Source organism: Trichomycterus rosablanca, chromosome 23, assembly GCF_030014385.1.
Source record: "Trichomycterus rosablanca isolate fTriRos1 chromosome 23, fTriRos1.hap1, whole genome shotgun sequence".
Taxonomy (NCBI): Eukaryota; Metazoa; Chordata; class Actinopteri; order Siluriformes; family Trichomycteridae; genus Trichomycterus; species Trichomycterus rosablanca.
The window spans coordinates 6,403,720-6,431,190 of record NC_086010.1 but is presented as its reverse complement, the minus strand read 5'-3'; the positions used below and the strand labels follow the sequence as shown (position 1 = coordinate 6,431,190).

Genomic DNA, 27,471 nt, shown 5'->3' with positions numbered 1-27,471 from the left:
AAGTGCAACGGTTTTTTCAGAAGTGGGCGGGGTTTGTGCTTTCTGCACCATGGCGACGGCGACGCTACACTCGCTTCATCTTCTCCACGGATACTTTGTCCTCTTTCTATTCGAATTAAACACATTTTCATGCCAGCAGTTTTCTATTTCTTACACGCAACCGTCGGAGTGTGGCGTCGAGAACTATTTTGACATCTCGAGTTTGTCCTGCGTGAAATGCGGACCGAACCAAATGAGCAGTAAATCAGGTACACCAACTAGCTTTTCGATTTTTGAGGTTATGTCCCAAATTCCTTCTTGCTCACTACACAAGGCGCTGTTCGTGTGAAAGACTTGTGCACCCTAAGTAGGTTACTCTGTATGGGGTAGGGAGGCATTTGGTATTCGGCCTTGTTGGTTTGCATTTATGTGCATTTTGAGTTCATTTTGGTCTACTGTGCACGTAATAGCAAAGTTAATAGAATGTCTAGTGAAGTGTATGTTTATTATTATTATTAACTAACGTCACAGTTTGCTAACTTAATTTTGACATTTTGTTCTGCGTGAAATGTGGACCGAACCAAATCAGGTACATCAACAAGCTTCTCGATTTCTGGGGTTATGTCCCAAATTTCTTCTTGCTCACTACACACGCCTGTTCTTCTGAATTGCTTGTGCACCCTAAGTAGGTCACTCTGTATGGGGAAGGAATGCATTTGGTATTCGGCCTCACTTAGTAGGACAGACTTGCTTGCTTAGTAGCATGTACATTTGTGCATTTTAAGTTCCTTTTTGTCTGTTGTGCACGTAATATTAAACTTAATAGAATGTAGAGTGAAATGCATGTTTTATTATTAATATTACAATTATTTGCCGAATTAAACAAGCAAACTTGCTAAAATAATTAAGTAACGTCACAGTTTGCTAACTAAGTTTTAAAGCATGCCTGAAGCAAACAGGTCGTGTGTATTTCCTCCAGCTACTTTAGTTTGCTCCCACCTTCCACAATGTGGACTAGCTACTCTAATTTGCCCCGAAATGTAAGTAAACTAGTTAAAGTGTAAGTTTGTGTTGCCCTACAATAGACTGGTGCCCTGTCCTGGGTTTATTCCTGCAGTGCACCCTGGGTTTTTGGTTTGTGCCAGATCCACTGCAGCCTTTTTCATGTTATAGTGATTGGTGAGAAGGAACGACATAAATTCTGCATTTTAATGTTTTAATTTTTAATTGTTCACTTTTAATGTGATGCCAATATACTATATCAATGCAATTGTTTATGCGAAGGGAAGTTGGGCAGTGGCTGGAATCTTTTAATTTCTACCCCTTGGTTTCCATTTTATATTTATTGTTTCTCTGTATTAGAAAAATTAAGAAATTTGAAACAAATATATACATATACTGATGTTGGAGTGGAATCGACATTCCAATACATCTTAGTGATGTTCAGTTGAATTGAGTTTAGGGTTTCGTGCAGGTACTTGAAGTTCCTCCACACCAAACTAGTCTTTAAGGACTTTGCTGTATGCATAGGGACATGGTCATGCTTGAACAGGAACGGGCCTTCTCCAAAATGTTGGAAACATTCATATTCTGTTATTAGTTTTACACATATTAGTAATATGTGTAGCTAAAACATACTTTAGCCATACATAGGCATATATTGTACAACAGAATAGCACATCACACTTGGTAAGTAAATCCAGAGTTGGCTGGTGGAAAAGTTACTAAATCATATGTGGGGGAAAAACGACACCCACAAAAACACCTACACCAAAAAGCAGTGCATTTTTTTCCTTTAATGCTAGGAATGTCCTTGTGAATGTAGACCAACTTCTTGTATTTCCATCATTCTCTTTTTCACTCCTCTATTATAGTCTAGCTTTTATATTTTATGTCAAAACCTAACGAAGTTTCCTGCTTTGTGTGTTTCTGTGTTCTAACAGGTTTGAACTGTGAGTGTCAGACGGGTTTCAAGGTGCTGAAAAGCAACGGAGACTCCATCACCTGCCAAAAGTGTGCAGACCCTGAATCGGTACTGTCAGTAATGTCCAACACAACATCCTAATCTTTTTTGTGGGTAAACGATGCGCATGTCCCCGCCGTCCACATTATCTCGGAGAAAACAGGGTTTGCTGGGCCAGTCAACCTTCTTCCATTGCTATGATGTCCAGTTCTGATGGACTGGAGGTAGCATGGACTTGCGACTGCACAGTCACATACACAGAGGGGTTTGATGCAGTGTGTGTTGTGACACCTTCACCTCATCACCAGTATTAAAATTATTTGCTTATGCTTCATTAGATTGTCTCCATGCTGTAGATATTTCGACCTATTGATGTGGCCATACTGAGGATTTTGGGAGAACGTGGGAGTATGGTGTGGTGGAAAAATCCTTAGAACCTAGACACAAACACTTAAAATAGTCAGACTACACAGTGGTATAATGCAAAGAATAACAATTTTATTTGATCAGAAAACATGGGCTGTTGCAACAGGACACTCCCTTTACTTACAGAATAAGTTCTATCGGTCCTAAATGATTTGCAAGTTCAGGAGAGTGCAAAGAATCAGAGAATGCACTCACACATTTATACTGAAGTTTAGGGCGTTAGTCGAGAATCAATTAATTCCGTTATTTGGCTATTCTCTTGCACATCTTTAAGTTTTATGATTCTCCCCCTTATGAGGTCATGAGAAGGTCACCTCAGCTGCTGTATTTTAGAGAACCAACATATGTGCTAGACATAATGTCCATTTTCGGAGCCTATTTCGAGAGCTCTGAGCCATATAGCAATTTTCATCCCCCCACCCACACACACACACACACACACACACACACACACACAGCACTTCCTCTGAGAAGCACAAAGACTTTTCATCTGTAATAATATAAGAGAGAATCACACATATTACTATACTATATAGAGAATATAAACGAATCACGGTATATAAACATGAATGCATTAATGGAGACCTTTGGGGTTATGTATACACAATAAATCTGTGTTCACTGAGAGGTACTTGGAGTTGAACTTGGTGATTTAGCAGCATAGAGGCAAATGGCTTATTAGGGGATGTTGTGAAACTTAAGAAGGGTATTCACATATGAGCACAGTTTGTCTTTAAACCATACCCTAAACACTGTTGTAAATGACTGTTGTGTTACTGCTTGATAGGGTGTTACACAGGATGGATTTGAGTGTATCCAATGTCCAGGAATTTTGGGCGAGGATGGGAAGTGCCAGTGTCCTGCAGGCAGCATTCTTGGTGAGATATAACTTGTATAAATCTTCCGTTGACTTATATTACTATAATACATTGAGAGGAGAATCTAACTAAATGTACGACACTTAAAAGTGATAACCTTTTAAATGCTGTTTTAAAGGTAATTAAATAAAGTTTCAAGCAGGAAAGTTGAACCCCTGGGGATACCCAAGCATATCCAAATTTGCGAAACTGGATTGGTACACACACTTGTTTCAGTAAACCAAAATTTTTACTCACTTTTTGCCCATATTATTAAAAGTTTGTTTAAATAGGATTAAAACAGTGTTGGTTGTGGACCTGTGGGCTCGTCTTTGGCTGTATTGTCTAGCTTGTTGATTTCACAGTAAGAGATTTTTGACTAGATTCCAAATGGAAAAGAAGATTCCAGGCCTGTGCACTCCCTTTTACACAAAGCATTCTTTGAAAGGAAGTCATCTTGACATTTCAAGGCTGGCACCCTGTTTTTTATTTGTTTTATTTGTCTGATTTACTTGGTTATATCAGTGAAATGATGTTTTACAGAATGTGTTCTGTTTTACTCAATTTCTCTTATATAATTGTAGCAGGTTGGGTGGCATGAACCAAGAAGCCAACTAAAAGTTGTAAAAAATTGCTTTATGTTTTATTCTGTGCTTTTTCAGTGGAAAGAAACTTGGATGGGACTCTTCTCCAAGAAGCCCAATGCAAGGCATGTAACGGAACAGGGCCGGCCTTTTCTTCCCCTGACCCTAAAGGAAACAGGTAATTGTTTTTGTAAGTTTCATTTTAAACTATTTGGCCCAAAGCATGTGGACATCCAGTCTAATGATTAGGTGCTTTAACCTCACTCATTGCTAATGTGTGAACAAATTTAGGTCCATAAGGTTTAGACTTGGTTTGGTGAGTTTGGTCCAAAATCAGTACCTGACACCACAAATGCATTAGACTAAATAGGAAAACACACTACATAAGATTGTGGAAAGCCTTTTGTTACCCATCAGCCGTACGTCATTGGGGATGTTAACTTAAAAAAAAAAAAAAAAAAAGGTTGATGACCTTTCCCATTCCACGCCCTGCCTTCTAACACTCATTCTAAGTTTCATTTGTACAATAGAGGATTTTAAAGCATTCTTTTTTTAATTATCAGGTTTGTGAAATAATTTCGTAAATGTTCACATCACCTTTATATTTACTCTACCGACCAGTTTGGGGGGCAGGTTGGAATAGTTGGGTCATGTGGAGTTCTTCCAAAATGGCCAGACAGAGAGTTTTCTCTTTGATGCTGAGCCTGCATGTCTCAAAATAAATAAATCAGTTAACCTACTTCCTTGTATATTACTTCCCCAATATCTGTGCTTTATTTTTCTAAGTTCACTTATGGGTCATTGTATGAGTTTTTATTAAAGCTTCACATAAATGTAAGTGTTGAACAAAGTAATGAAATTCTGTAAGAAATGTAAAGAACTTCATATTCCAAGAGCAGCAAACTAAGTATGTGTTGTTTAACAGATTTTAAAGACAGACTGTATATGGGCCACTCTTAAATACTGCATACGATCATTTCAGGTTTACACACAATGTACTTTGACTTAGTACCTATAAATGTTGAGGCTTAACAATACACACTTTTTGTTCATGAAGATGTTTTGTAAAGATCTGTCATCAATTCTCCAAGGTTTCATGGGTCCCTTAAGCCTTAGTATTTGAAGGGAACTATTTAAGTCAAGAGGTTGCTAAAGCAAGCACCTTTAACTTATTTTTATTGTCTTGTAATATATATATATACACCAGCAAGGAAACATGTGTTCTATGATTCTAGGTGTGTAAGATGTGAGGAGTCATTCATCACCACATTTCAATCCTGTTCATGTGGCTCCAACATACTGGTGAGCAAAATCATATTGGATAATGTATCAAGTGTGTGATCAAATGAAATGAAGTGCAAACACCAGCTGTACATGAGTCAATATTTAAAGCAGTATTATTTTTATTTATGTACCATTTTTCACACACAAGGTTACTTTACAATATTTCTTTGGGGAAAAAGGAAATGTACATGTTTGTATTCTATATGCATGGGGAATTGAAAATGACTTATTGATTGGGGGATCACTAAGGCACCCCAACCAAAAAAATAAAAGATTAAGGCATGCTTTAACCAGTCAGATTGAACTGTTTCTGTGCACAGGCTGGAGGAATGTGTTTTCCTTCCAATGACCTGCCCACTTCAGTCGTCTCTGTAATCAGTTTTCCTCAGTTGGTAAGTACTAACTGTTGAATAGTTAGTACGAATGCTCAGTCATCTGTAATATCACTTACTGATTTGATAATTGTGTTTCAGGGTCTCACTGTTACTTCTGAATGGTTTTCTAGCTTCCTGTATTCTTCTGCAGCTTCATGTCTGGTAAGTGGCCTGTACACACACACCCACACATGAATAATGATGTAGGGTTTTTCCATCCCCAGAGCTTCCTTTCACAGCTTTTCTTTAAAGAATATCCTTTTAAATATTAATTATTGTTTCATTGTTTTATTCAATAGCAGCAGATAATATACATATATATAGTATGTACTTTGTGCATATTTTCTCTGCCCTGGGCTATTACAGCCCTTCTCTTCTAAGAAGCCTTTCTATGACATTCGGAAATGTGTCTGTGTGTCATTTTAGACAATATAGCAATTACAAAGTTAGGTGCATATTTCAAGTGAGTAGACCACATTCATAACCACGTTTAGATACACCATGCTCAGTGAGGTTCAGGGCTTTCTGCCGGCAACTGGACAAAATGATCCCAACCAAAATGATCAAAGCATATCTTTTTGCAAAGGGCTTTACAAAGGGGCACATTTGCTACAACATTAGAAGCTTTCATTTTATTAAAAAATGAATGTTTACAACTCTTATCAGTAATTGTGGCTGAAACATTTAAACTTTATAATTATGTTTTCATACATTTGCCAAGTTTGGTCTACAATGACTTAGTGCCTGCCTCATTGTATACAAGTTTTACATGAACTAGTGTTTGACTGTGTAGATCTTACTTGCATTGTTCTTCACACCTTAGGAAAAAAAAAAACCACAAACCGTTTTCTATGCTGCAGTGACTAAACAACCACTGTCTGCCTGAAGTTCGTTGATGTGTCAGGGGTTTAAAGCAGAGTCTGCACAATGCTGATAAGGCAACAATATAAAAAAGTGGGGTTTTTTTTCTAGTCAGACAGTATAATGTCATTTAGTGCTGTAAAATAATGTGAATGTTTGTCTCACATTTGCAAAAACTACTTGATGAACCCCAAGTCTTTTGATGAGCTGACTGATTAGTTAATAGTTGCAACCTTTTATTAGATATGGGTCGTGTTATGTTTGGAGTGAAGCTCAGACAACATTGTGGTGGAAATTCAGAAGTGTGGGGATGTCCTTGTCTTTTCCCCCCAATGAATCAGACCACTGTTGGCCTGACCAGGAGAAAGCGGTGGTAAAACAGACAATGAATAAATGATCAAATTACTTTTATTTGTCATCACATGTTGTTGCTTGTGTATTCATTGCTCTATTAACAGTATGTTTTTGCTTTTTTATAGTTGTTAGGTAATCGCACAGCTTGCCAGGCTCTGGGCAACATGTGTGTGTTAAACATGCACTCCTCAAGCACTATCAGCAACGATGCATGCGGTCTGTACACCAGCATCTACAGAACCACCGCTGCTCAGGGCAACAACCAGAACAATCCCTACTGGTACAATCACAGACATACAGACACACACATACATTCAAAAACGTATTAATGTCCATGGTTTTAGAATGGAATGCTGTTGTACGTCATATTAATGCCAATTTGATGCTGTTGTATGTTTGAACTCCAGGAGGACAAATCTGCCTTGGCTTTATTATGGTGAACAGCCAGGACTGGCACAAAGGGTTCTACAGACTGAGCCGCTGCCTGTGGGTTTTAGCTTCAAAGGTGCAAATAAGGTAAGTGTGGCAAATATAGAAAATGTCTTAATAAAATTGGTAATTGAAAAATTATTATTAAAACCCTGTTATGATAAAGTTAAGCTTGTAATGGAAAAGTGGAAATGCCCAGTATCTGGAACGCCCAGTATCTGGAATCCGGTCTGGTGCCTGGTTGTATATCAAGGACCCTTGTATGGATGAGATCATTTTAAAAATAAATAAAGGTTTGGTAATGGTATTTAAATGGCGGTTACGTGATAAAATATGTGTATAGAAACTGTTTCTTGGAGATAATAGTATTTAACCTACAAATTATAATCTAAATGAAAGGAGGGGTGAATACCTCACCCTACTAGAAAGGGTATAAAAACAGATGTTTTTGTTTGGAGGCTCTTTTGCCCCTGAATAAGAACGTTTTGGGTCCCTTAAAAACCTTTCCCAAACTTTGCCAGATCTGCCTAGTTTGCCTAATTTTAACTACTGAACACTTTTGAGATAAACTGGAACACCAAATGTGACCAGGGTTCGTTGTGTCTTAAATGCCTAAAATCAGTCATTAATATGTTTTTCATGTATTTTGTGCCCAATTTACTAAACCGAAATGGAAATGTGTTTATTTTTTAAATGATAATCTAGTGACTTAGGGTACATGAAGTGGGGTAAACATGAAGTGTTTCTAAGGCCCTTAAAAGACAATAGTGTGGGAGGCCAAATAATCCTTAATGTCAACGGATGGAAACATGTACTCATTATATTGTCTGATGTTACAAATGACTGCTTGTTTTCACTAGGAAAAAAAGTCTTTGTGATATTAAAAGTTACTTATCTGTAATCTATGATCTACAACCCCTGGCAAAAATTATGGAATCACCACTCTTGGAAGATGTTCTTTCAATTGTTTAATTTTGTAGAAAAAAAATAAATCACAGACATGCCACAAAACTATCATTTCTCAAACTGTCAACCCTCTGGCATTAAGAAACAATAAAAAAAGAAACAAATATAATAGTTGTGGTCAGTCACAATTGCTTTTTTTTAGATCAAGTAGAGGAAAAAAATATGGAATCACTCAAATCTGAGGAAAAAATTATGGAATCATTAGAAAACACTGCACCATTATTACTTTGTTGCACCACCTCTGGCTTTTATAATGGTTTAAACTCTCTGAGGCATGGAGTTAACTAATGACAAACAGTATTCTTCATCAATCTGCCTTCAACTGTCTCTTGCTGTTGCCAGATTAGCTTTGCAGGTTGGAACCTTGTCATTGACCATTTTCTTCAATTTCCACCAGAGATTTTCAAATGGATTGAGATCCGGACTATTTGCAGGCCATGCCATTGACATTATATGTTTTCTTGAAGGAAAGTTTTCACGTCCTTTGCCCTATGGCAAGATGCATTATCATCTTGAAAAATGAAGTCATCATCACCAAACATCCTTTCAACTGATGGAATAAGAAAAGCGTCCAAAATTTCAATGTGGACTTTGGCATTTATTGAAGACCATCTCCCCTGTGCCTTTACCCGACATGCAGGCCCATATCATCAACAACTGTGGAAATTAACATGTTTTCTTTAGGCAGTTATCTTCATAAATTTCATTGGACAGACACCAAACAAAAGTTCCAGCATCATCACCTTGCCCAATGCAGATTCGCGATTCATCACTGAAGATCACTTTTATCCAGTCACCCACAGTCCACGATTGCTTTTCTTTAGCCTACTTTAACCTTGTTCTTTTCTTTTTAGGTGTTAATGATGGCTTTTGTTTGGCTTTTCTGTATGTAAATCCCATTTCTTTTAGGTGATTTCTTACAGTTCAGTCACAGACATTGACTCCACTTTCCGGCCACTTGTTTCTCATTTGTTTTGTTGTGCATTTTCTGTTTTCAAGACATATTGCTTTAAGTTTTCTATCTTGATGCTTTGATGTCTTACTTGGTCTACCAGTATGCTTCCCTTTTACAACCTTCCCATTTTGTTTGTACTTGGTCCAGATTTTAAACACAGCTTACTGGGAACAACCAACATCTTTTGCGACATTCCACAATGATTTATCTTCTTGAAGGAGTTTTATAATCCTCTCATTTGTTTCAACTGACATATCTTGTGTTGGAACCATGATTCATGACAATCTGCTTTGTGCAACAGCTCTCCGAGGTGTAAGCACTCTTTTTAAACTGAAGAATAATTAGCAAATCTAATCTGCTGCAGATGTTTTGTTTTTAAACTGCAAATTACAGAGTGATTCCATAATTTTTTCCTCAGATTTGAGTGATTCCATATTTTTTTCCTCTACTTGATCTAAAAAAAGCAATTGTGACTGACCACAACTATTATATTTGTTTCTTTTTTTATTGTTTCTTAATGCCAGAAGGTTGACATTTTGAAAAATGATAGTTTTGTGGCATGTCTGTGATTTTTTTTTTTTCTACAAAATTAAACAATTGACAGAACATCTTCCAAGAGTGGTGATTCCATAATTTTTGCCAGGGGTTGTATAACCTATAAATTATTAATCTGCCTGTTAAAGAGTGAGTGCTTCCCCTTCTGCTTTTTACATTTAAATATATAAAATGGGGTATGGGTATGTTTGAGTGTTAAATGCTAGCTGCTTGCATGACTAAATAAAGAAAATATTTTAATACCCATTGAGTTTTATTTATAAGTGCCTTTTAAGCTACCCAAGGACATTGTTATGGATAAATTACAGCACATTAACTACATTAGGATGGACAAAATCTGATTTTCCACTGGGTTTCCCCCACAATATAATCATTTCAAATTCCCAATTGTGAATCTGTTGTCAATTGCATGACCCCCAAACTGATCAAAGAGAGCCAGATCAAAAGAATAAAAAAATGAAGGTACCCAGACATTAGAAGGCAGAAAATATGATGACATCTTTAAGAATATTTAATCATCCTGATTTGAATCTGTTTTTTAATTTGTGCTTGTGTGTGTTCTTAGAACACAAACATACAACTGCTAGCAGCAGTGTACACTGCACAAGGAGAGTTCATGCGATGGGAGAGTGTTGGTGAAGGAAACCTTCAGGTAATACATCAATTAGCACTACATTAACGGTTAAGACTGAACTAAAGTGTATCTGCATGCACGCTAACTATTGGTGTTGGGAAGGTAAGTGTGCGCTTGTAGTTCCAGTGCAACCTACAACCATAATTTACCCTAAGACTAACTCACACCGAAGGATTAAGCGTGAAACTTAGGCCCTGTATAGTTTGGGGAAGACCCTGAAGTGTATTTTGATGATATTGGTGTGCCATGAGGGGTCCCTAATGAGTATAAGGCATGAAATGAGGTGGCCGCATGGTTTTGAGTCTTTTCTGTTTTGGTAATTAACTGTTTATGAGAATGTAGATTGGATTAATCATACTTATTACAATCAACAGCGTTTGGCTAATTATACCAGGGGAGCTTTTAGGGCCCTCGGTGAACAAGTTAGTGCCACTAGTCAAATAGCCTTTCATATGTTACTCGCCGAAAAAGTTACGTTTGGAGAAACGTGTTGCACAGTCATCCTGAATAACACAGCCCCAGATGGTACCTTTACATAGAGGCGTTGTCTAAAGAAATGAGTGAGAATTCAGGTGTTGAGGACAACTTAATTATTTCCTATATAACCTATCCATCAATGCACCCTAGAATAGATCTTGGCGCACATCCTCATGTACACACGAATATAAAAAGGGCCTGCATGCCCAACCTTTTTAGACTTTCAGTAAAGCACTGAACGATACGCTTTGCATCGTTGACTGTCTCCGAGATCTCGTACGAGTTGACCGGAGCCAACAGACCACCGATCCAGAGAGAATGGCAGAACCCTAACAAAAATCAATATCTAATTTTTCAATAGATGATTTTCTCCAACATTCATAACTGGATTTAAAACATATAAAGCCACCTAGATTTTAAAGCAGTAATCTGGTTATTTTGTGCATGTGTTACTCCATAATGGGATTTCTGTTTGGTTTCTATCCCTATACTGTAATAAATGAGTAATATAAAAAATTTAGATTTTTTTCCTTTACAACAGCGTGTGTTTTTTTTGTGTTTTTTTTACAGCTTTGTTCTGACACTTTAAGCAAACAGCAGGCTGCCTTCACTTTTGGGACAGATTACAAGCAGACTGTGAGTATCTGTTGCAGTTTGATGTAAATAATCTGTATAAATGTGCATATAATCATGAAAATTTTTTTCTTTGCTTAGTGTGTCCTTTCAGTGTCGGCACTTCTGGCTGCGTATTCGGATCCTCTGTTTTACGACGTATTTCTGGTGCAGCAACAGGCCCCTGGGGATAGGCGTCTGCTTGCCGTGCCCATCCTAAATCTCATCCTGCAGTATAATGGCCAGTTTGTCAACCAAGGTGATGCACAGTACAAGTATTATTATAGCTTCATGAAAACGTACTTGCAGTGATTCTTTTTTTAGCCAATTGGTTTCAGATCTCCTACAAAATGTCATGACAACATGGAAACATGAATAAACACACTTGCTCACTCATGCAGGCACCCAAACAAATCTTAGAGATCACATATCACAGCAGGAAGAGACCCTGTCCAACCTTTCCTCCCTCAACTTTGAACACTCTGCAGTGGTGCACTAGAAAGTTAGACTGCTGCAGCATCCCAATTTTAGATAAACAAAACTAGTCTAGTAAAACTGAATAAAAATGTTGATGAATAATTTTGCTGTGGCAATTGCTAATTGGAGGATTTGAAAGGAATCTTTCATTCATGTTTGTTGCAGTAATCGGCAGATTTTGAAACTGGCTGATTAAGATTTTATCCTCTTGAGTATGTGGGTGTAAGATTGTATACCATTTAGTTTGTATGTATCTGTGTGTGTGTGTTAGCTTCGAACATGAATAGCTGGTACCTAACACGGAGGATGGTGATGGTTGACACATTGAGTGGACGAGAAAAGAGTCTGAGATCCACTCCCAGAGTCATACGTGTGGCTTCTAATATAAAGATTAGGTAATATCACGGATTGTCTTTGGTAATATGCACGATAACAACATGCCATAGCATACCCAGCTAATCATGTAACTGTTAATAATATAATTGTTGTTTGATTTGTAGGTTTCAACTGGTACCAAACACCCAGAAAGGACAGGTGTACCCACCTCTGATGACTGTGTCCTACACTGATGTTCTAATCACTGATCCAGCCAAACAGAATGTCGCTGTAAGTATGTGTATCCTCTGAGCCAAATGTGTGTTGTGCTTGTTGGACGTCCCGTTCCAAGACCACAGTCAGACATCACGCGGCACCTCAACCAGCCAGCGGAGGCCACAATTGCAGCAGCCAATAGGAACTCATTAGACCTTCTCAGGCACTTCTTCCTGCCTCAGGCACTGCCAGTTGGTCCATCCTTTTTATTTTAAGCTCTGTCATCACTCAAACTTTATTGTTGTTTAAAATAGTAGTGAATGTGTGTGTATGTTATAACAGATTTATTCTTTATGTGTGTGTTTATATGTTTAGGTATCGTTTTCTTTGGAGTATGAGATGGATCAGAATGAAGCTCGGGTCAAAACAGACGTAAGTGCAGATACAAAGAAATTCTTGATGTATAATAGTTTTTTTAATTTAATTTTTTATGATGGTGGTGCTTTTGTGTTTGTACAGATTGCTCTGGGAGTGTTGGGTGGAGTGGCTGTTGTGTACTCACTACTGAAGACGGCAAGCTGGAAAAGAAGGATCGCCTCTCCTCTTGTTGATGTGCAGGCATGTATACACACACACACACACACACACACACACGTAAGCACACACGTTTCAGCTCAATGTAAATATGACTTACATTTGCAAGCATTTAAGCAAATTAGCAAAGAGCTAGCAGGACGGCTAGCTAGCCAGCTTAAGAGTTTTTGTGGAGCTACAGATGATTTCTAGGAAACTAGAAGGCAGGTCACGGACAACCTTGTTTGAAAACATAAGCTTGAACCAACAAGCAGCTGGTTCACACACACAGCTATATCTCGTACTGCAAATCATGCCAAGCTCTATGTCAATCCACCTCACTCCACCAAGCTCCTGGTGTTTACATACTTTTGGCCATCAAGTGCCCCACTTAATTTTTGTTATTCTCTTTTTTCTTCAGAAGTTTATTTTGCTGTTTCAAATTTCTCTTGTATACCCTATCTTTCATGCAGACCATTTTGAAGTTCTTGTTGTTCTACGCTGGAGATCTGGCAAATGTTTTCTTTGTCATCACTGTGGGAACTGGACTCTACTGGCTCATTTTCTATAAGGTCAGATATTCATTGTGGTTGTTTCTCAATTTCTTTAATGTAAATATTAGTTGTGTACAAGAGAAAATAGTTCTGTACACAGATTTTTTTGCCTTTTTATGTTTACAATAATGTTATAGACTGTAAATAGTGAAATCCCAAAATGTATTGAAAGTATGCTTTAACACCATTAACGTAAAAAAAAAAAACCTGAGCCTTTGTTGATGCTTTTAAGCATCACCTAATTGAAATATTTTTTTTTTTTATCATATCACAGCATTACCAGTGTCATTCCCTGTCCCAACTTTTTTGGAATGTGTTACACACATCAAATTAGTGATATTTACAGACAAACATTTAACATTTCTTTGTTCTTTTTGTGCTGTTTTAATTAAATACCTGTTTACGAATCACTGCTTTTTGTTTATATTTGCATTTTACCCACTGTCCCAACTTTTTTGGTACTGGCTTTGTATATGTATAATGGGGCCATCAGATTTTCTCTAAGATTAAAAATGTGTTTAGGTGTGTTTACGCTTGTGTGTGTTTTCCAGGCTCAGCAGTTTGTTTCTGTGTTGTTGCCTTTACCAGTTCAAGAGGAACGTTTTGTGATTTATGTTGGCTGTGCTTTTGCACTAAAGGTGAATAACGCAGCTTGCATTACACTTCACACAAAATTTTAAAGTCTTCGGAACGTCAGATTACTGTATTTCCGGTGGAGTCGGTGTTTAGTGGTTGGTTTTTGTTAAATACTTTAAGCTGTGTTCACATGGAGGTTCTCTGTGTCTATCCAAACATGGTCACGTGTCGAAGTAATGTTTACGTCATCTTTTTACAGTACACACCTCCACATAATCAGGCATCAGCCAATCAGAGATGGAGATTTAGTCTGACCAAAGCTACACTTACCCAAAACTTTCCATTCCAGCACTTAGAATCTGTATCTACATATATATGAGACTAAAAGTTTTTTCAGCATTTTTATCAACTGCTTTATTCTGGTCAAGGTTGCGGCAGGTCCAGTTACACAAGGAAACACTGAGCACAAGGCAGTAACACCCAGGACAGGGCACCAATACATTTTATTTATAGTTACTTTGTTCAGTATACAAGAAAGCCATTAATTTACAAGCATCTATGGCTGTGTCCCAATCCACATTCTTCTGTACTAAATACATGACAAACTATTACACAACAATTAGTATTGTTAGTATCTTTAATACTAATTTGTACACTGTGTAAGGTTTGAGATGCAAGTTTGCTAGTGCTATAGGAAAGAAACTGCCCACACATACATGCTACATGCCAATGATCTCTGTGAACACAGCCTTAGTCAGCTGCCTTTTTAAACATCTAGATTAGTATTGACACAATAAAAATGGATATAACAAACAAAAACAGCTTCATTGTCAAGTCTGCCTTTAACAGTACATTGTCTTTCATTTTGTGCAGGCAGTGCAGTTTCTCCATAAGCTTCTGGTGCAGATGTCAGTGGATATATTCTTTATAGACTGGGAACGACCACGAGGTGGCAAGTCCAGCAAATCTGTAGAAGGTAATTCTTTATGATTTTCCCTTAATGTAGAGTTTATGGCCCATAAGAAACATTTAGATTGGGGCACTCAGCTCGCAGATATTGGTGTTTTGCCAGTATGAATCATAGAGGTTTGTGTGTGGGGGTGGTGGCAGCAGGTGCCGACGGAAGGAGCCTGGCATCTCCTGTCAGCATCTGGAGGACGTACTTTGTGGCGAACGAATGGAACGAGATCCAGACCATCCGAAAAATCAACCCCACCTTTCAGGTTGTCTCTGTCCTCTTCTTCCTGGAGGTGAGCGCCTTCTTATATTTTTACCTAGTGTATGTATGTGTGCTTGTGCATTGTGAGCTAACGTATGTGTTCTGCAGGTGGTGGGGTTTTCCAGCCTGGCTCTGAGAGACCCCTCTTCAGAACTTCAGCGGCCTGCAGAGGAATACACACCCGCCTACAGCCGCATTCTGCGCTACGGTGTGGCTTCTTCTATGTGGCTCTGTATCGGTTTAATACAGGTACACACACACACCTCCAGTTCAGTTTCCCAATATACACCACAAGTATGTGGATACCTGACATTGTTGGACATCCAATTCCAAAAACAGAGGCTTTAATAAGAACACACAAAAATTCTGGAGTGTCAGCACACTGAAGCTGCGGCTACAGGCTAAGCTGCATTCTCATGATATGTAGAGCGTGGCATTGCTGTTTGCCTTGCCGCTATAGCAATATATGAACACTTATTATATTTATATTATATTACATTTATGGCTCTACCAAGTTCACGGGAAAATGAGCTTAATTTTATGGACCTCGATTTTTAGAAAATCACAGATGTCACAGATTTTTTTTGCCACATTTCATTAAATAAATTGAATGATGGAATAAATGGAAGCTACAGTACGCAGCACCGCCTACCTTAATAGTTGAATGTTAACCTAGAACATCCAGTGACAAAAATTCGGATCCGTGTTTTGACACCCCCTCTGCGTCCACAGAATTGGTTGTGAGTTTTCCAAACTCAGTTACCTGAGTCGTGTTTTTGGCTGCTTTACATTTCGACTTGGACATCTTGACTGACCTATTGCTAACTGAAGTGTATTAAGATTGCTAGGACTGCCTCATAGTGCAACTTGACCAGTAAACCTGAGGAACTTGAAAGCTACCCGAATGGAAAAAAACACAAGTTTCAAATTTAAATTTCTGTGTCGCTGTGATTTTAAAGCAGCTTCTTTTCTTCCAGATGTTTACTGCAAGTTTTTGATCTGTAAACCACAAGAAACCTGTAAACCGCGGTGTGTCGCAACTTCTGTTTAATGCTTTTTAAAATGCGCTCAACGAATATATATATATATATATATAAAAGCAAGACTAAACAAAAGGTAGAAAATAGCAGATCAGTTTCTTTCTTTTGAAGGGTGTGAAAACATTCCTGAGGTTTCCTTGTTCAGCAGAAGACCACTTAGAAAGTCATAAAAAAAACTATTTGTCAGTTAATTTGTCAGTTTTATCACTCGTATTACGAGGCCTGGGAGACCAGATATCCAAATGGAGGTGGTGTTTTAGGCTTGCTGTTTTGGTCACAGCACTAGAGATTATCGGTTATCGGAGTTCAGATCTTCCTTTTGTGATGAGAAAGCAATCTAGCATGAGATTGTGATGCTTTGTAGCTCATTAGTATAATTTAATTTGCCCTTAGGTTAACAAAACAAAAATGTTTTATGAACCCACTTTATTGTTTTGCAATTTTTTAAATCTTCTGACATCTCCAGACGACGGTTGCAGTTTTCTTGTGTAAATTAAAATCCACTTTACACAAAACTACATGTTCATAAACTGTAAATACTGCCTGTAAATTTTGTTACTAGTTTTTATTATTTCAAGCTCAGAGCTTGTCGTGGAAATTCTCAAAATCTAGACAAAAACACCTTAAATAAAGTCAGACTACACAAAGGTATAATGCGAAAAATAACAATTTATTTTATCAGACAAACAATCTGTTGCAACAGGGCATCTCCCTACTTACAGAGTAAGCTCTATCGATCCGAAATGGTCTGCAAGCCCAGGAGAGTGCCAAGAGTCAAAGAAAGCACATATTCATTTATACCAAGGTTCTTAGGGCGTTGGTGGAGATTCACTTTATCCCTTATTTGGCTATCTACTTGCACATTCTAAACTTTACGATCCCCCCTTACGAGGTCATGAGAAGGTCACCTTAGCTACCAGGTTTTAGGGAAACTAGACATGACATGAGCTAGACGTTTGACATTTTACTTTAGGGAACTTCTCATCTGCTTTCTGTACTTATTTTGAGAGAGCTTCAGTCTTAAAAGAACCCTCACTTCTACACACTTCTACACTTATCAAAATATATCAAATATGCCAGCAGTTATACCCTAATTATTAGTAAAAGCTTAAACATTTCATCCATAATAATATGAGAATCACCACGTATTACAAATGAATCACGATATATAAACATGAATGTATTGAAATTTTCCCACAAGCTCAGTGGCGTAGCCAGCAGAAAGCTGTGTATCATGTGAAAGGCGTAAGCAGCAATATGTGCCCAGCCTCCTTTTAAACAAAGTGCAAACTGCTTATCCTGAAAGCCATGTAACTGAGGATAAATTGGACACAATCTGGAATGCAAGCGTCCTTGGTTGAGACCTTTCCCAGGAGCAGCTTGCGCAGCCTCTCTTTTTATCAGTGCTGTGTGAAAGTGCTATCACGACTGGATTATACGTGCAGTACCAGGTGCGAGCCAGTATTTATATACTGTAATTTAGGTCAATAGTACAGAAACTTCTTAATAGTGGTATTCATTACAGATGTATGTTAGTCTTATATTTATTTGACAAACTTAAAAAACTATATGCACTGTACAGCAAAAAATATGTGGATACCCTCCTAATAATTAAGTTCAGTTGTTTTAGCTACACCTATTGCTAATAAACAGTATGCCTCAGTATTTTTCTGGATAATTATGAAATTCAGATTCAAAGTTCTGAAATAAAAAATGAAGCTAAAAAAATGCTGTTTATCAAATATTACCTAGAACTCCATATTAATGGATGCAGAACATAAATTTTTGTGATTTTCAAAGTTATGTCCAGTCCTTATTTAGTTGTTTTCTGTTTGTTTTTTTCTAGATTATCTTCTCCGTATTCTATGAGCGCTTTGTCGAGGACAAGATTCGCCAGTTTGTGGACCTCTGCTCTATCAGCAATGTGAGTCTACATAGTAGCGATAAACCATATATGAACATCATGTGCTTTCCAATAGGCATTAATGTGCTGCTTGTACCACTTTGACTCCTCTGGAAAAGCTTACCATCAGATTTTGGAACAGGACTACATGTGCTAAAATTGATCCACAAGAAAATTAGTAAGATTGGGCACTGATATAGCCTGGCTATTCAGTTCAGCTCTTAAGAACAATGTCTAGTCAGGCCGATCAGTTTCTTTATGGCCCTACGTAATTCACAGCTGTGAAAATCACGTCACAGACCGTGAAATTAGCCTTTTCCAGTGTAATATGCAATTTGCTGTTTGTGCTTGGTGATTTAACATTTTTGATTTAACATTTTTCATTCACATATCATTCAAGTGCCCAACGTTTACTGGTTAATTTGGTGGTTCACGCAATCCTATGGCAATCGATTTAACAATCGGTTACTCAAAATGTCAGAGATGTCGAAGTGTAAAGCAGCTATAAACACTAGAGTGTAATTCAATGATTGCTGTGAAATGTACATTTACATTTTCAGCATTTAGCAGACGCTTTTATCCAAAGTGACTTGCAGTACTGTGACAGTATACAGTCTAAGCAATTAGGGGTTAAGAGCCTTGCTCAAGTGCCCAACAGTGGCAACCTGGCAGTGATGGGGCTTGAACCAGCGACCTTTTGATCACTAGTCCAGTACCTTAAGCACTAGGCTACAACTTCCCACATTTCTGTGGCACTTTTCTTTAAAAATCAGTGAAATCTGTGATTTTTGAAAAACGAGGTCTGTAAAATTAAGCAGATTTTCCCATGAATTTAATACGGCCCTGGTCATAATACAAAGGGAATATGAGGGCAACGAATGATTTACACTGGGTTTTGGGAGTCCAAAAAGAATGACATTCAAATTCGACTGCCACTTATAACTAATAGTAGAAAACTGTGAATGAAAAAGTGTAATGAACTTCATTAACAATAAAATTATCCGGTTTTACACTACTTTCTTCTTGTTGGGCAATCCTGTGTTTGCATATGTATGATGGAAAGAGGAACATTTCTCTCTCTATGCTAGTTTTATAAAAGCACATGAACATTTGGCTTTTAGCATATCACACTATTTTGTTTGATTAACATTTGGGTTTTTTTTAGGTTTCAGTACTGCTTCTTTCTTGCCGCTGTTTTGGTTACTACATTCATGGTCGTTCTGTTCATGGCCATGCCGACACCAACATGGAGGAGATGAACTTAAATCTAAAGAGAGAGGCGGTGAGAAGCTGATTCAAATCATGAATAAGTTGATAATGTGAAATACTAATGTGCCTTTAACGTGTGTGTGTGTGTGTGTGTGCGCTCACCACAGGAGAATCTGTGTGGCCAGAGAGGTCTGTTGCCCAATTCTGACGTTCAGACCTTTCAGATATCCATAACCAGTCGGCTGCGGGCGCAGTATGATCGCATATTAGAGCCTTTAAGCAGAGTAAGCACACATGCATAGATTTTCAAGAGATCTTTAGAATTTCAGAGCAGATACAGTAATGTAAAATGCATTAATACATTTGGTCAGTGATTGAGGGCATGACTCAAGTGGCACCAAAGCTCTTGAATCCTCCATTTTTTATGCGCTTTGCTCTTACGTTGCCAGTGACTTTGTTCTGGGTGAAAATCATGGACCTGGCACCCACTCACAGAACCACAGCTGCACTGCTTTACACCAGGTTTTGCAAGACGGAAGAACATTGCACACTTGGCTGCCTCAAATATTCTTAATATGACTAAATTATACAAAAAAATTTAATGAGCTGCATTTTAATAATAATATAAAGCAAATTATACTATTGAAAAAACGGCTGAGAAAATGTGGTATGTATTGGATTATTTTATTTCTTAAGTAAATACAATTTAGCTTTTTAAAAAGGTGCTCGGGTGGTGCAGCGCTAAATTACACTAGCCCACTACCTCTGGGATTCAAGGTTCGAATCCCCAGCCAGTCTGGCATCTAGAAACAGACATGATTGACTTTGTCTGGGGAAAGAGGGGTTATTGCCCTGTCTGTGTTACTGCATTGTGCCCAGTGATTTCAGGGAAACCATACCCACCACAACCTAGGCCAAAATAAAGTGGAAAAACATGAAAATGAAATGTAAAAACACTTCTTAATGTGTTATATATCTTCCACTCCATCATGCAGAGAAATGGTCCCTCAAGGCTGGTTGATGCTTCCGCCGGTTCATTCGAACAAAGCACAAAAGCATACCACACCATGAACCGCTTTCTCGGTTCCGTCATTGACCATGTGAGTTCTCATTTATTTTTGAATTCCGTTTTTAATTATGCTTATGGCATGACATTTAATATTGCCACTTGTTTATTTTTTTATTTTTGCTATCAGGCTCATCGTGAGATGGATTACATTGTGAAAGACAAACTGCTTTTTGAAAGAATCATTGGAATGGAGTTCATCGAACCGCTGGATAAGAGCATCTTTTACAATGGTTAGTCACATGTACACCACAGAAGGCCGAACCTTCAAGACATATAGTTATGTGTTTCTACAGCAGTTTTGTTTGTTTTACTAAGTTAATAATTGTGCTTCCCTCTCAGATGACGCTTATTCCTTTGCTGAAGTACTCTTCTATGGGAATGAGGGAACGCTCCTGATTTTTGACACACTCTTTTTTTGCGTGGTGGATCTCGGCAGCCAGAACTTTGTTCTAGCAGCTGTGCTCACATACCTACAACAACTGGTCAGTATTTGTGTGGGGATCTATGCGATTGTGGTACCCACAACAACTGTATGACACTATATGGCCAACAGTATTGAGACATCCGCTATTTATTGAGTTTGGGTGTTTCTGCCCAACCCACTGTTAAAAGGTGTTTAATATTGTAAGTATTGAATAGTAAAATGATTGTACTGCTTGAAAGCTGTGTTGGTGCCACACAGCTCCAGCAATGTTGGTTCTATTACTGCCTCTAGTTACTGTCTGGGAGGAACTTCTCTGCATGTCCTTTAGGGTTTTCCTGCAGGTTCTCTGGGTTCTTTCCACCCCTCAAAAACAGGGAATTTTTGCTTTCGGTTGTGTGAACTAATGGAAAGATTGAGTCAAATTGTGTCAGCCAGGGGTTACATGGTGCCATGATCATAGTGGCTGGCACCTGGTGTTTCCCCTAAGACTTTGATTAGAGTATAGTTGTTATTATAGTTGCATATATTGCTATAAAATAAAAATGTCATGGTTAAATGTGTTTTAAAGTTAAAAACTTCAAATGAACATAATCTATGCCAACAATTAATGATGTTGCTTGTATATATATTTTTTTTCAGATGTTCAGGTTGATCCGAAACGGTCTGGGTCGCAGGAATCTGGCTGCAAAAACTCTGGTTGACAAAAGATTCCTCATCTAGATTTATTTATGCTGTATATTTTCTTATATATTACAGTACTTACTGTAATTCCTAATCCCCCACCAAGTTTTAATGTGTTTTAGCTGCTTTTGATATTTTTAATCAGATTTGTTTTTACATGTTTCTAATTCAGGTTTTTTTTTTTTTGTAAAATATAATAAATTGATATTTTTTCTACATTGTCAATACAGGTGTTTATATACTGTATTCATTCTGTACTGTTTATAGATGTAAAATCCTCGTAATACTGAATCAATTTTGCATTGGTGGTTAAAATGTTTACTTACGTGGTGCGAGTTGAGAGTTTGATCTCTTCGAATATCAGTGGTGCTGTCCACCTGGCTGGGTAACCTGGCTGTCTGAGTCTGTGTTTTTCTGTAGTTAATCATACTAACAAAGCATTAGAAGGCCATGTCATTGTAGAATTTTCTACACTATCAAATGAACAATTCTGAGTCTCTTTGACCCAGCATATTTCCAAAAAGCCACGGTAATTACAATAATCTCCAATTATTCAAAGAAGTAAAATAATTACAGAAATTATTTACACCTCAAGACTGCTATGAAATAAAAACAGTAGCCTAAAGCAGGAGTCCCCAATTATTTTTTTCTCAAGGGCTACATTCAACTATCATTGCAAAGGCAAGGGCCAGTGAGTTATTTTTGTTATTATTATTATGTAATTAGGTGGACCTAACTGCAGTTAACTGATCTTATTCACCATTCAGAGGGAGAAGTGACAGCGGCGGGTTGAAACAAGAGACCTGAAGTTGGCCCGCTGCCAATACGCCACTGGTAAAAAAAAAAAAAAACGCTCGCAAGTTGTCTGTGTGGATACAGCGCATGTAAGTCGTAAAACATGGCCAATGCTGAAAAAACAAAAAGTTGATCATGAAAATAGACAATTCAGTTCTGTGTGGACCGACGAATTTTGTTTTATTTTACCGAGTCATACTGACATGCTTAGCCAACTTGCTTAATATGCTCTCAAACTGTAGCAGTCTGCAAGGTGGCTAATATAAAACAGCACTTTGGAGCACGTCACGGCAGCTTTAATGACACCTTCCCGGCAAAATCAAGTAAAAAAAAAAAAATTGCAAATTTGATTGCTGCCTACAAGGTTTCTTACCTTTTGCTAATGCCTAGTTCACACTACACGATTTTTGCCCTGATTTTTGCTCGGCGCTTGGTCGGCGCTTGGTCGGCGCTAGGTTTGCCGGCTCGGGGGCAAAATCGAGATATCTAGCATGTCATATCTGATCTGAGTTGCCCGACTGGCAATGAGTGCTATGTCGAACATCCAATGAGAACGCAGGATACGGTGTGAAGGGAAACGCAGGAGAGGAGTGTAAACAGGTGGGACGGGGATAATATAGTTTATATCAGAATACATCGGCACACACACACGTTTTACAGTATTTCTGACTTGATCGTTCTCTACAAAACATAACACCAACACTGCATTGCAAAAATATTATTATAAAACGGATAGTTCCGGTCCTAAAATCTGATTGGCTGAACCGTGTTCGAAGCCGTTGTAAAATCCCCGATAAACGCACACCTATGACCACCTCACATCATTCCATATTAATACGCCACTGAAAAGAAAAAGTGAATGTTATGTTCGCCCTCATGTTGCCTAGCAACACTTAACAAACTACCTGGGGTCGTGGAGGAATGCTTTTTGTAAGTGTTTTTGTAAATAAAAACATTTATAAATTGAACATTGTTGTATTTTATTATATTTTATGTTGACCGCCGTTTTATAAAAGCAATAAGCCACTCGAGACCATGCGTTACTGCTATGATTTTATCACGGGGAAAGACGTTTTAGGCACTTCGCTTCGCGTTGTGCCAAAACAACCTTCCCCGTGATAAAATCGCAGTAACGATTCTCTCGAGTCTCTCGTGGCTTATTGCTTTAATAAACATGCCGCTAAAATGCTATGTAAATCTGTGACGTTTTGACTAGACAGAATGATCATTCAAGATATCTACAGTGGGGAAAATAAGTATTTGATCCCCTGCTGATTTTGTAAGTTTACCCCCTTACAAAGACTTGAACAGTCTATAATTTTTATGGAAGGTTTATTTTAACAGAGAGAGACAGAATATCAACAAAAAAAACATTAAATAAAGGTTATAAATTAATTTGTATTTAATTAAGGGAAATAAGTATTTGATCCCCTACCAACCAGCAAGAATTCTGACCCCCACAGACCGGTTATGTGCCCATGAGGCACACAAATTAGTCCTGTCCCTGTATAAAAGACTCCTGTCACAGAATCAGTTTTTTCCATTCAAATCACTCGACCACCATGGGCAAGACCAAAGAGCAATCAAAGGACGTCAGGGACAAGATTGTAGACCTGCACAAGGCTGGAATGGGCTACAAGACCATCAGCAAGAAGCTTGGTGAGAAAGAGACCACTGTTGGTGCGATAATTCGAAAATGGAAGAAATACAAGATCACAGTCAATCGCCCTCACTCTGGAGCTCCATGCAAGATCTCACCTGGTGGGGTAAGAATGATTCTGAGAAAGGTGAGGTCAGTCCAGAATTACACGGGAGGAGCTTGTCAATGATCTCAAGGGAGCTGGGAGCACAGTCACCAAGAAAACCATTAGTAACACACTTCGCCGTAATGGATTGAGATCCTGCAGTGCCCGCAAAGTCCCTCTGCTCAAGAAGGCTCATGTATAGGCCCGTCTGAAGTTTGCCAATGAACACCTGAATGATTCCGAGAAAGCTTGGGAGAATGTGATATGGTCAGATGAGACCAGAATTGAGCTCTTTGGCATCAACTCCACTCGCCGTGTTTGGAGGCAAATAAATGCCCAGTGGGGATGGTGTTCTTGGGGTCATATCCAGCATTTCTCTGCTCCCAGCTCCCTTGAGATCATTGACAAGCTCCTCCCGTGTAATTCTGGACTGACCTCACCTTTCTCAGAATCATTCTTACCCCACCAGGTGAGATCTTGCATGGAGCTCCAGAGTGAGGGCGATTGACTGTGATCTTGTATTTCTTCCATTTTCGAATTATCGCACCAACAGTGGTCTCTTTCTCACCAAGCTTCTTGCTGATGGTCTTGTAGCCCATTCCAGCCTTGTGCAGGTCTACAATCTTGTCCCTGACGTCCTTTGATTGCTCTTTGGTCTTGCCCATGGTGGTCGAGAGATTTGAACGGAAGAAACTGATTCTGTGACAGGAGTCTTTTATACAGGGACAGGACTAATTTGTGTGCCTCATGGGCACATAACCGGTCTGTGGGGGTCAGAATTCTTGCTGGTTGGTAGGGGATCAAATACTTATTTCCCTTAATTAAATACAAATTAATTTAGAACCTTTATTTAATGTTTTTTTTCTGGATTTTTTGTTGATATTCTGTCTCTCTCTGTTAAAATAAACCTTCCATAAAAATTATAGACTGTTCAAGTCTTTGTAAGGGGGTAAACTTACAAAATCAGCAGGGGATCAAATACTTTTTTTCCCCACTGTACAAACAAGTTCTGACTATTCAGAATGATAATTCAAGACATCCGATATACAAAAGCCGTCTAGATGAAAAAATGTTCAAGATATCTTTAATTTATTTGGAGATATCTTAAAAGGACTTTTGACTAGTCAAAAATACAGTTCTGAATATCTCTAACTTAGTTTTGCCTAGTTATTATTTGCTTTCAAGATATCTGCATTTTAATTTGCACTAATCGGATCTTAGTCTCAGATATCTAAAAAAATAATAATAATACATTTAAGATATCTTAAATAATGAGCCCATTTAAGATATCTTTAATTGTAATTATGACTAATCGGAACAAAAATCAAGATATCTGTCATTTACTTTATGACTAGTCATAATTTAATTGTAGATATCTGAAATGTACGTTTGAGATAGTCAGTAATTAATAGCAGATATCTTGAACTGGAGCCTCCATACAACTCAACGGTAAATCTTACGTCATTTATACTAGTCAGAATGTAATTAGAGATACAGTGCCTTGCAAAAGTATTCAGCCCCCTTGAACTTTTCAACCTTTTGCCACATTTCAGGCTTTAAACATAAAGATATGAAATTGTAATTTTTTGTGAAGAATCAATAACAAGTGCGACACAATTGTGAAGTGGAACGAAATGTATTGGATATTTTAAACTTTTTTTAGAAATAAAAACCTGAAAAGTGGGGCGTGCAATATTATTCAGCCCCTTTACTTTCAGTGCAGCAAACTCACTCCAGAAGTTCAGTGAGGATCTCTGAATGATCCAATGTTGACCTAAATGACTGATGGTGATAAATAGAATCCACCTGTGTGTAATCAAGTCTCCGTATAAATGCACCTGCTCTGTGACAGTCTCAGAGTTCTGTTTAAAGCGCAGAGAGCATCATGAAGACCAAGAAACACACCAGGCAGGTCCGAGATACTGTTGTGGAGAAGTTTAAAGCCGAATTTGGATACAAAAAGATTTCCCAAGCTTTAAACATCTCAAGGAGCACTGTGCAAGCGATCATATTGAAATGAAGGGAGTATCAGACCACTGCAAATCTACCAAGACCCGGCCGTCCCTCTAAACTTTCAGCTCAAACAAGGAGAAGACTGATCAGAGATGCAGCCAAGAGGCCCATGATCACTCTGAATGAACTGCAGAGATCTACAGCTGAGGTGGGAGACTCTGTCCATAGGACAACAATCAGTCGTACACTGCACAAATCTGGCCTTTATGGAAGAGTGGCAAGAAGAAAGCCATTTCTCAAAGATATCTATAAAAAGTCACCTGGGAGACACACCAAGCATGTGGAAGAAGGTGCTCTGGTCAGATGAAACCAAAATCGAACTTTTTGGCCACAACGCAAAACGTTCTGTTTGGCATAAAAGCAACACAGTTCATCACCCTGAACACACCATCCCCACTGTCAAACATGGTGGTGGCAGCATCATGGTTTGGGCCTGCTTTTCTTCAGCAGGGACAGGGAAGATGGTTAAAATTGATGGGAAGATGGATGGAGCCAAATACAGGACCATTCTGGAAGAAAACCTGTTGCAGTCTGCAAAAGACCTGAGACTGGGACGGTGATTTATCTTCCAACAAGACAATGATCCAAAACATAAAGCAAAATCTACAATGGAATGGTTCACAAATAAACGTATCCAGGTGTTAGAATGGCCAAGTCAAAGTTCAGACCTGAATCCCATCGAGAATCTGTGGAAAGAGCTGAAAACTGCTGTTCACAAACGCTCTCCATCCAACCTCACTGAGCTCGAGCTGTTTTGCAAGGAAGAATGGGCAAAAATTTCAGTATCTCGATGTGCAAAACTGATAGAGACATACCCCAAGCGACTTGCAGCTGTAATCGCAGCAAAAGGTGGCGCTACAAAGTATTAACGCAAGGGGGCTGAATAATATTGCACGCCCCACTTTTCAGTTTTTTATTTCTAAAAAAAGTTTAAAATATCCAATAAATTTCGTTCCACTTCACGATTGTGTCCCGCTTGTTGTTGATTCTTCACAAAAAATTACAATTTCATATCTTTATGTTTAAAGCCTGAAATGTGGCAAAAGGTTGAAAAGTTCAAGGGGGCTGAATACTTTTGCAAGGCACTGTATCTCTAATTGGTATTTTACGTAGTCGGAATATAATTAGAGATAGAGGTGACGTATTGGCAGCGGCCAACTCTTCGTAATCGGGCCGCGGCTGCCTATTGGGGAACCCTGGCCTTAAGTATACGGAATTCCCCACTCATGTAAATTAATTCGGGAGTTTCCACCACACCCACTGCTAACAGGAATAACGGAAACTAAGTCGTTTGTGAGCTTTTAATTTGTGAGTCCTTTCAGCCCTTTTCAGGTGGCATGGCCATTCAATGT

The 27,471-nt window shown here is 38.3% G+C and overlaps 1 protein-coding gene across 2 annotated transcripts; it reads left to right on the top strand.

Moving 5' to 3' along the window:
• The first annotated feature begins 49 nt into the window (after positions 1-49).
• Positions 50-21,791, top strand: tmem67 (transmembrane protein 67). 2 transcript variants are annotated; one of them, XM_062985732.1, is made up of 28 exons: positions 50-248; positions 1,923-2,011; positions 3,156-3,246; positions 3,888-3,987; positions 5,045-5,111; positions 5,414-5,485; positions 5,567-5,629; positions 6,808-6,962; positions 7,090-7,198; positions 10,153-10,239; positions 11,269-11,334; positions 11,413-11,569; positions 12,059-12,182; positions 12,288-12,393; positions 12,694-12,750; positions 12,838-12,936; positions 13,365-13,463; positions 13,997-14,083; positions 14,895-14,997; positions 15,135-15,271; positions 15,349-15,489; positions 18,127-18,204; positions 19,349-19,465; positions 19,560-19,676; positions 20,388-20,492; positions 20,589-20,691; positions 20,801-20,943; positions 21,525-21,791. In XM_062985732.1, exons 1-28 carry the CDS (start codon positions 50-52, stop codon positions 21,603-21,605), a joined length of 2,952 nt encoding a protein of 983 aa, XP_062841802.1. In that variant the 3' UTR covers positions 21,606-21,791. The 2 variants fall into 2 exon arrangements, with proteins under 2 accessions (XP_062841802.1, XP_062841801.1); XM_062985731.1 differs by having other exon boundaries at positions 15,132-15,271.
• Positions 21,792-27,471: the final 5,680 nt, after the last annotated feature.

Excerpts from the sequence above, each read along its gene's own strand:
- tmem67 (XM_062985731.1), top strand. The coding sequence starts at position 50 with ATGGCGACGGCGACGCTACACTCGCTTCATCTTCTCCACGGATACTTT. Across the intron at positions 249-1,922 it reads CCAAATGAGCAGTAAATCAG|GTTTGAACTGTGAGTGTCAG; the intron begins GTACACCAACTA and ends GTGTTCTAACAG. Across the intron at positions 6,963-7,089 it reads AACCAGAACAATCCCTACTG|GAGGACAAATCTGCCTTGGC; the intron begins GTACAATCACAG and ends TTTGAACTCCAG.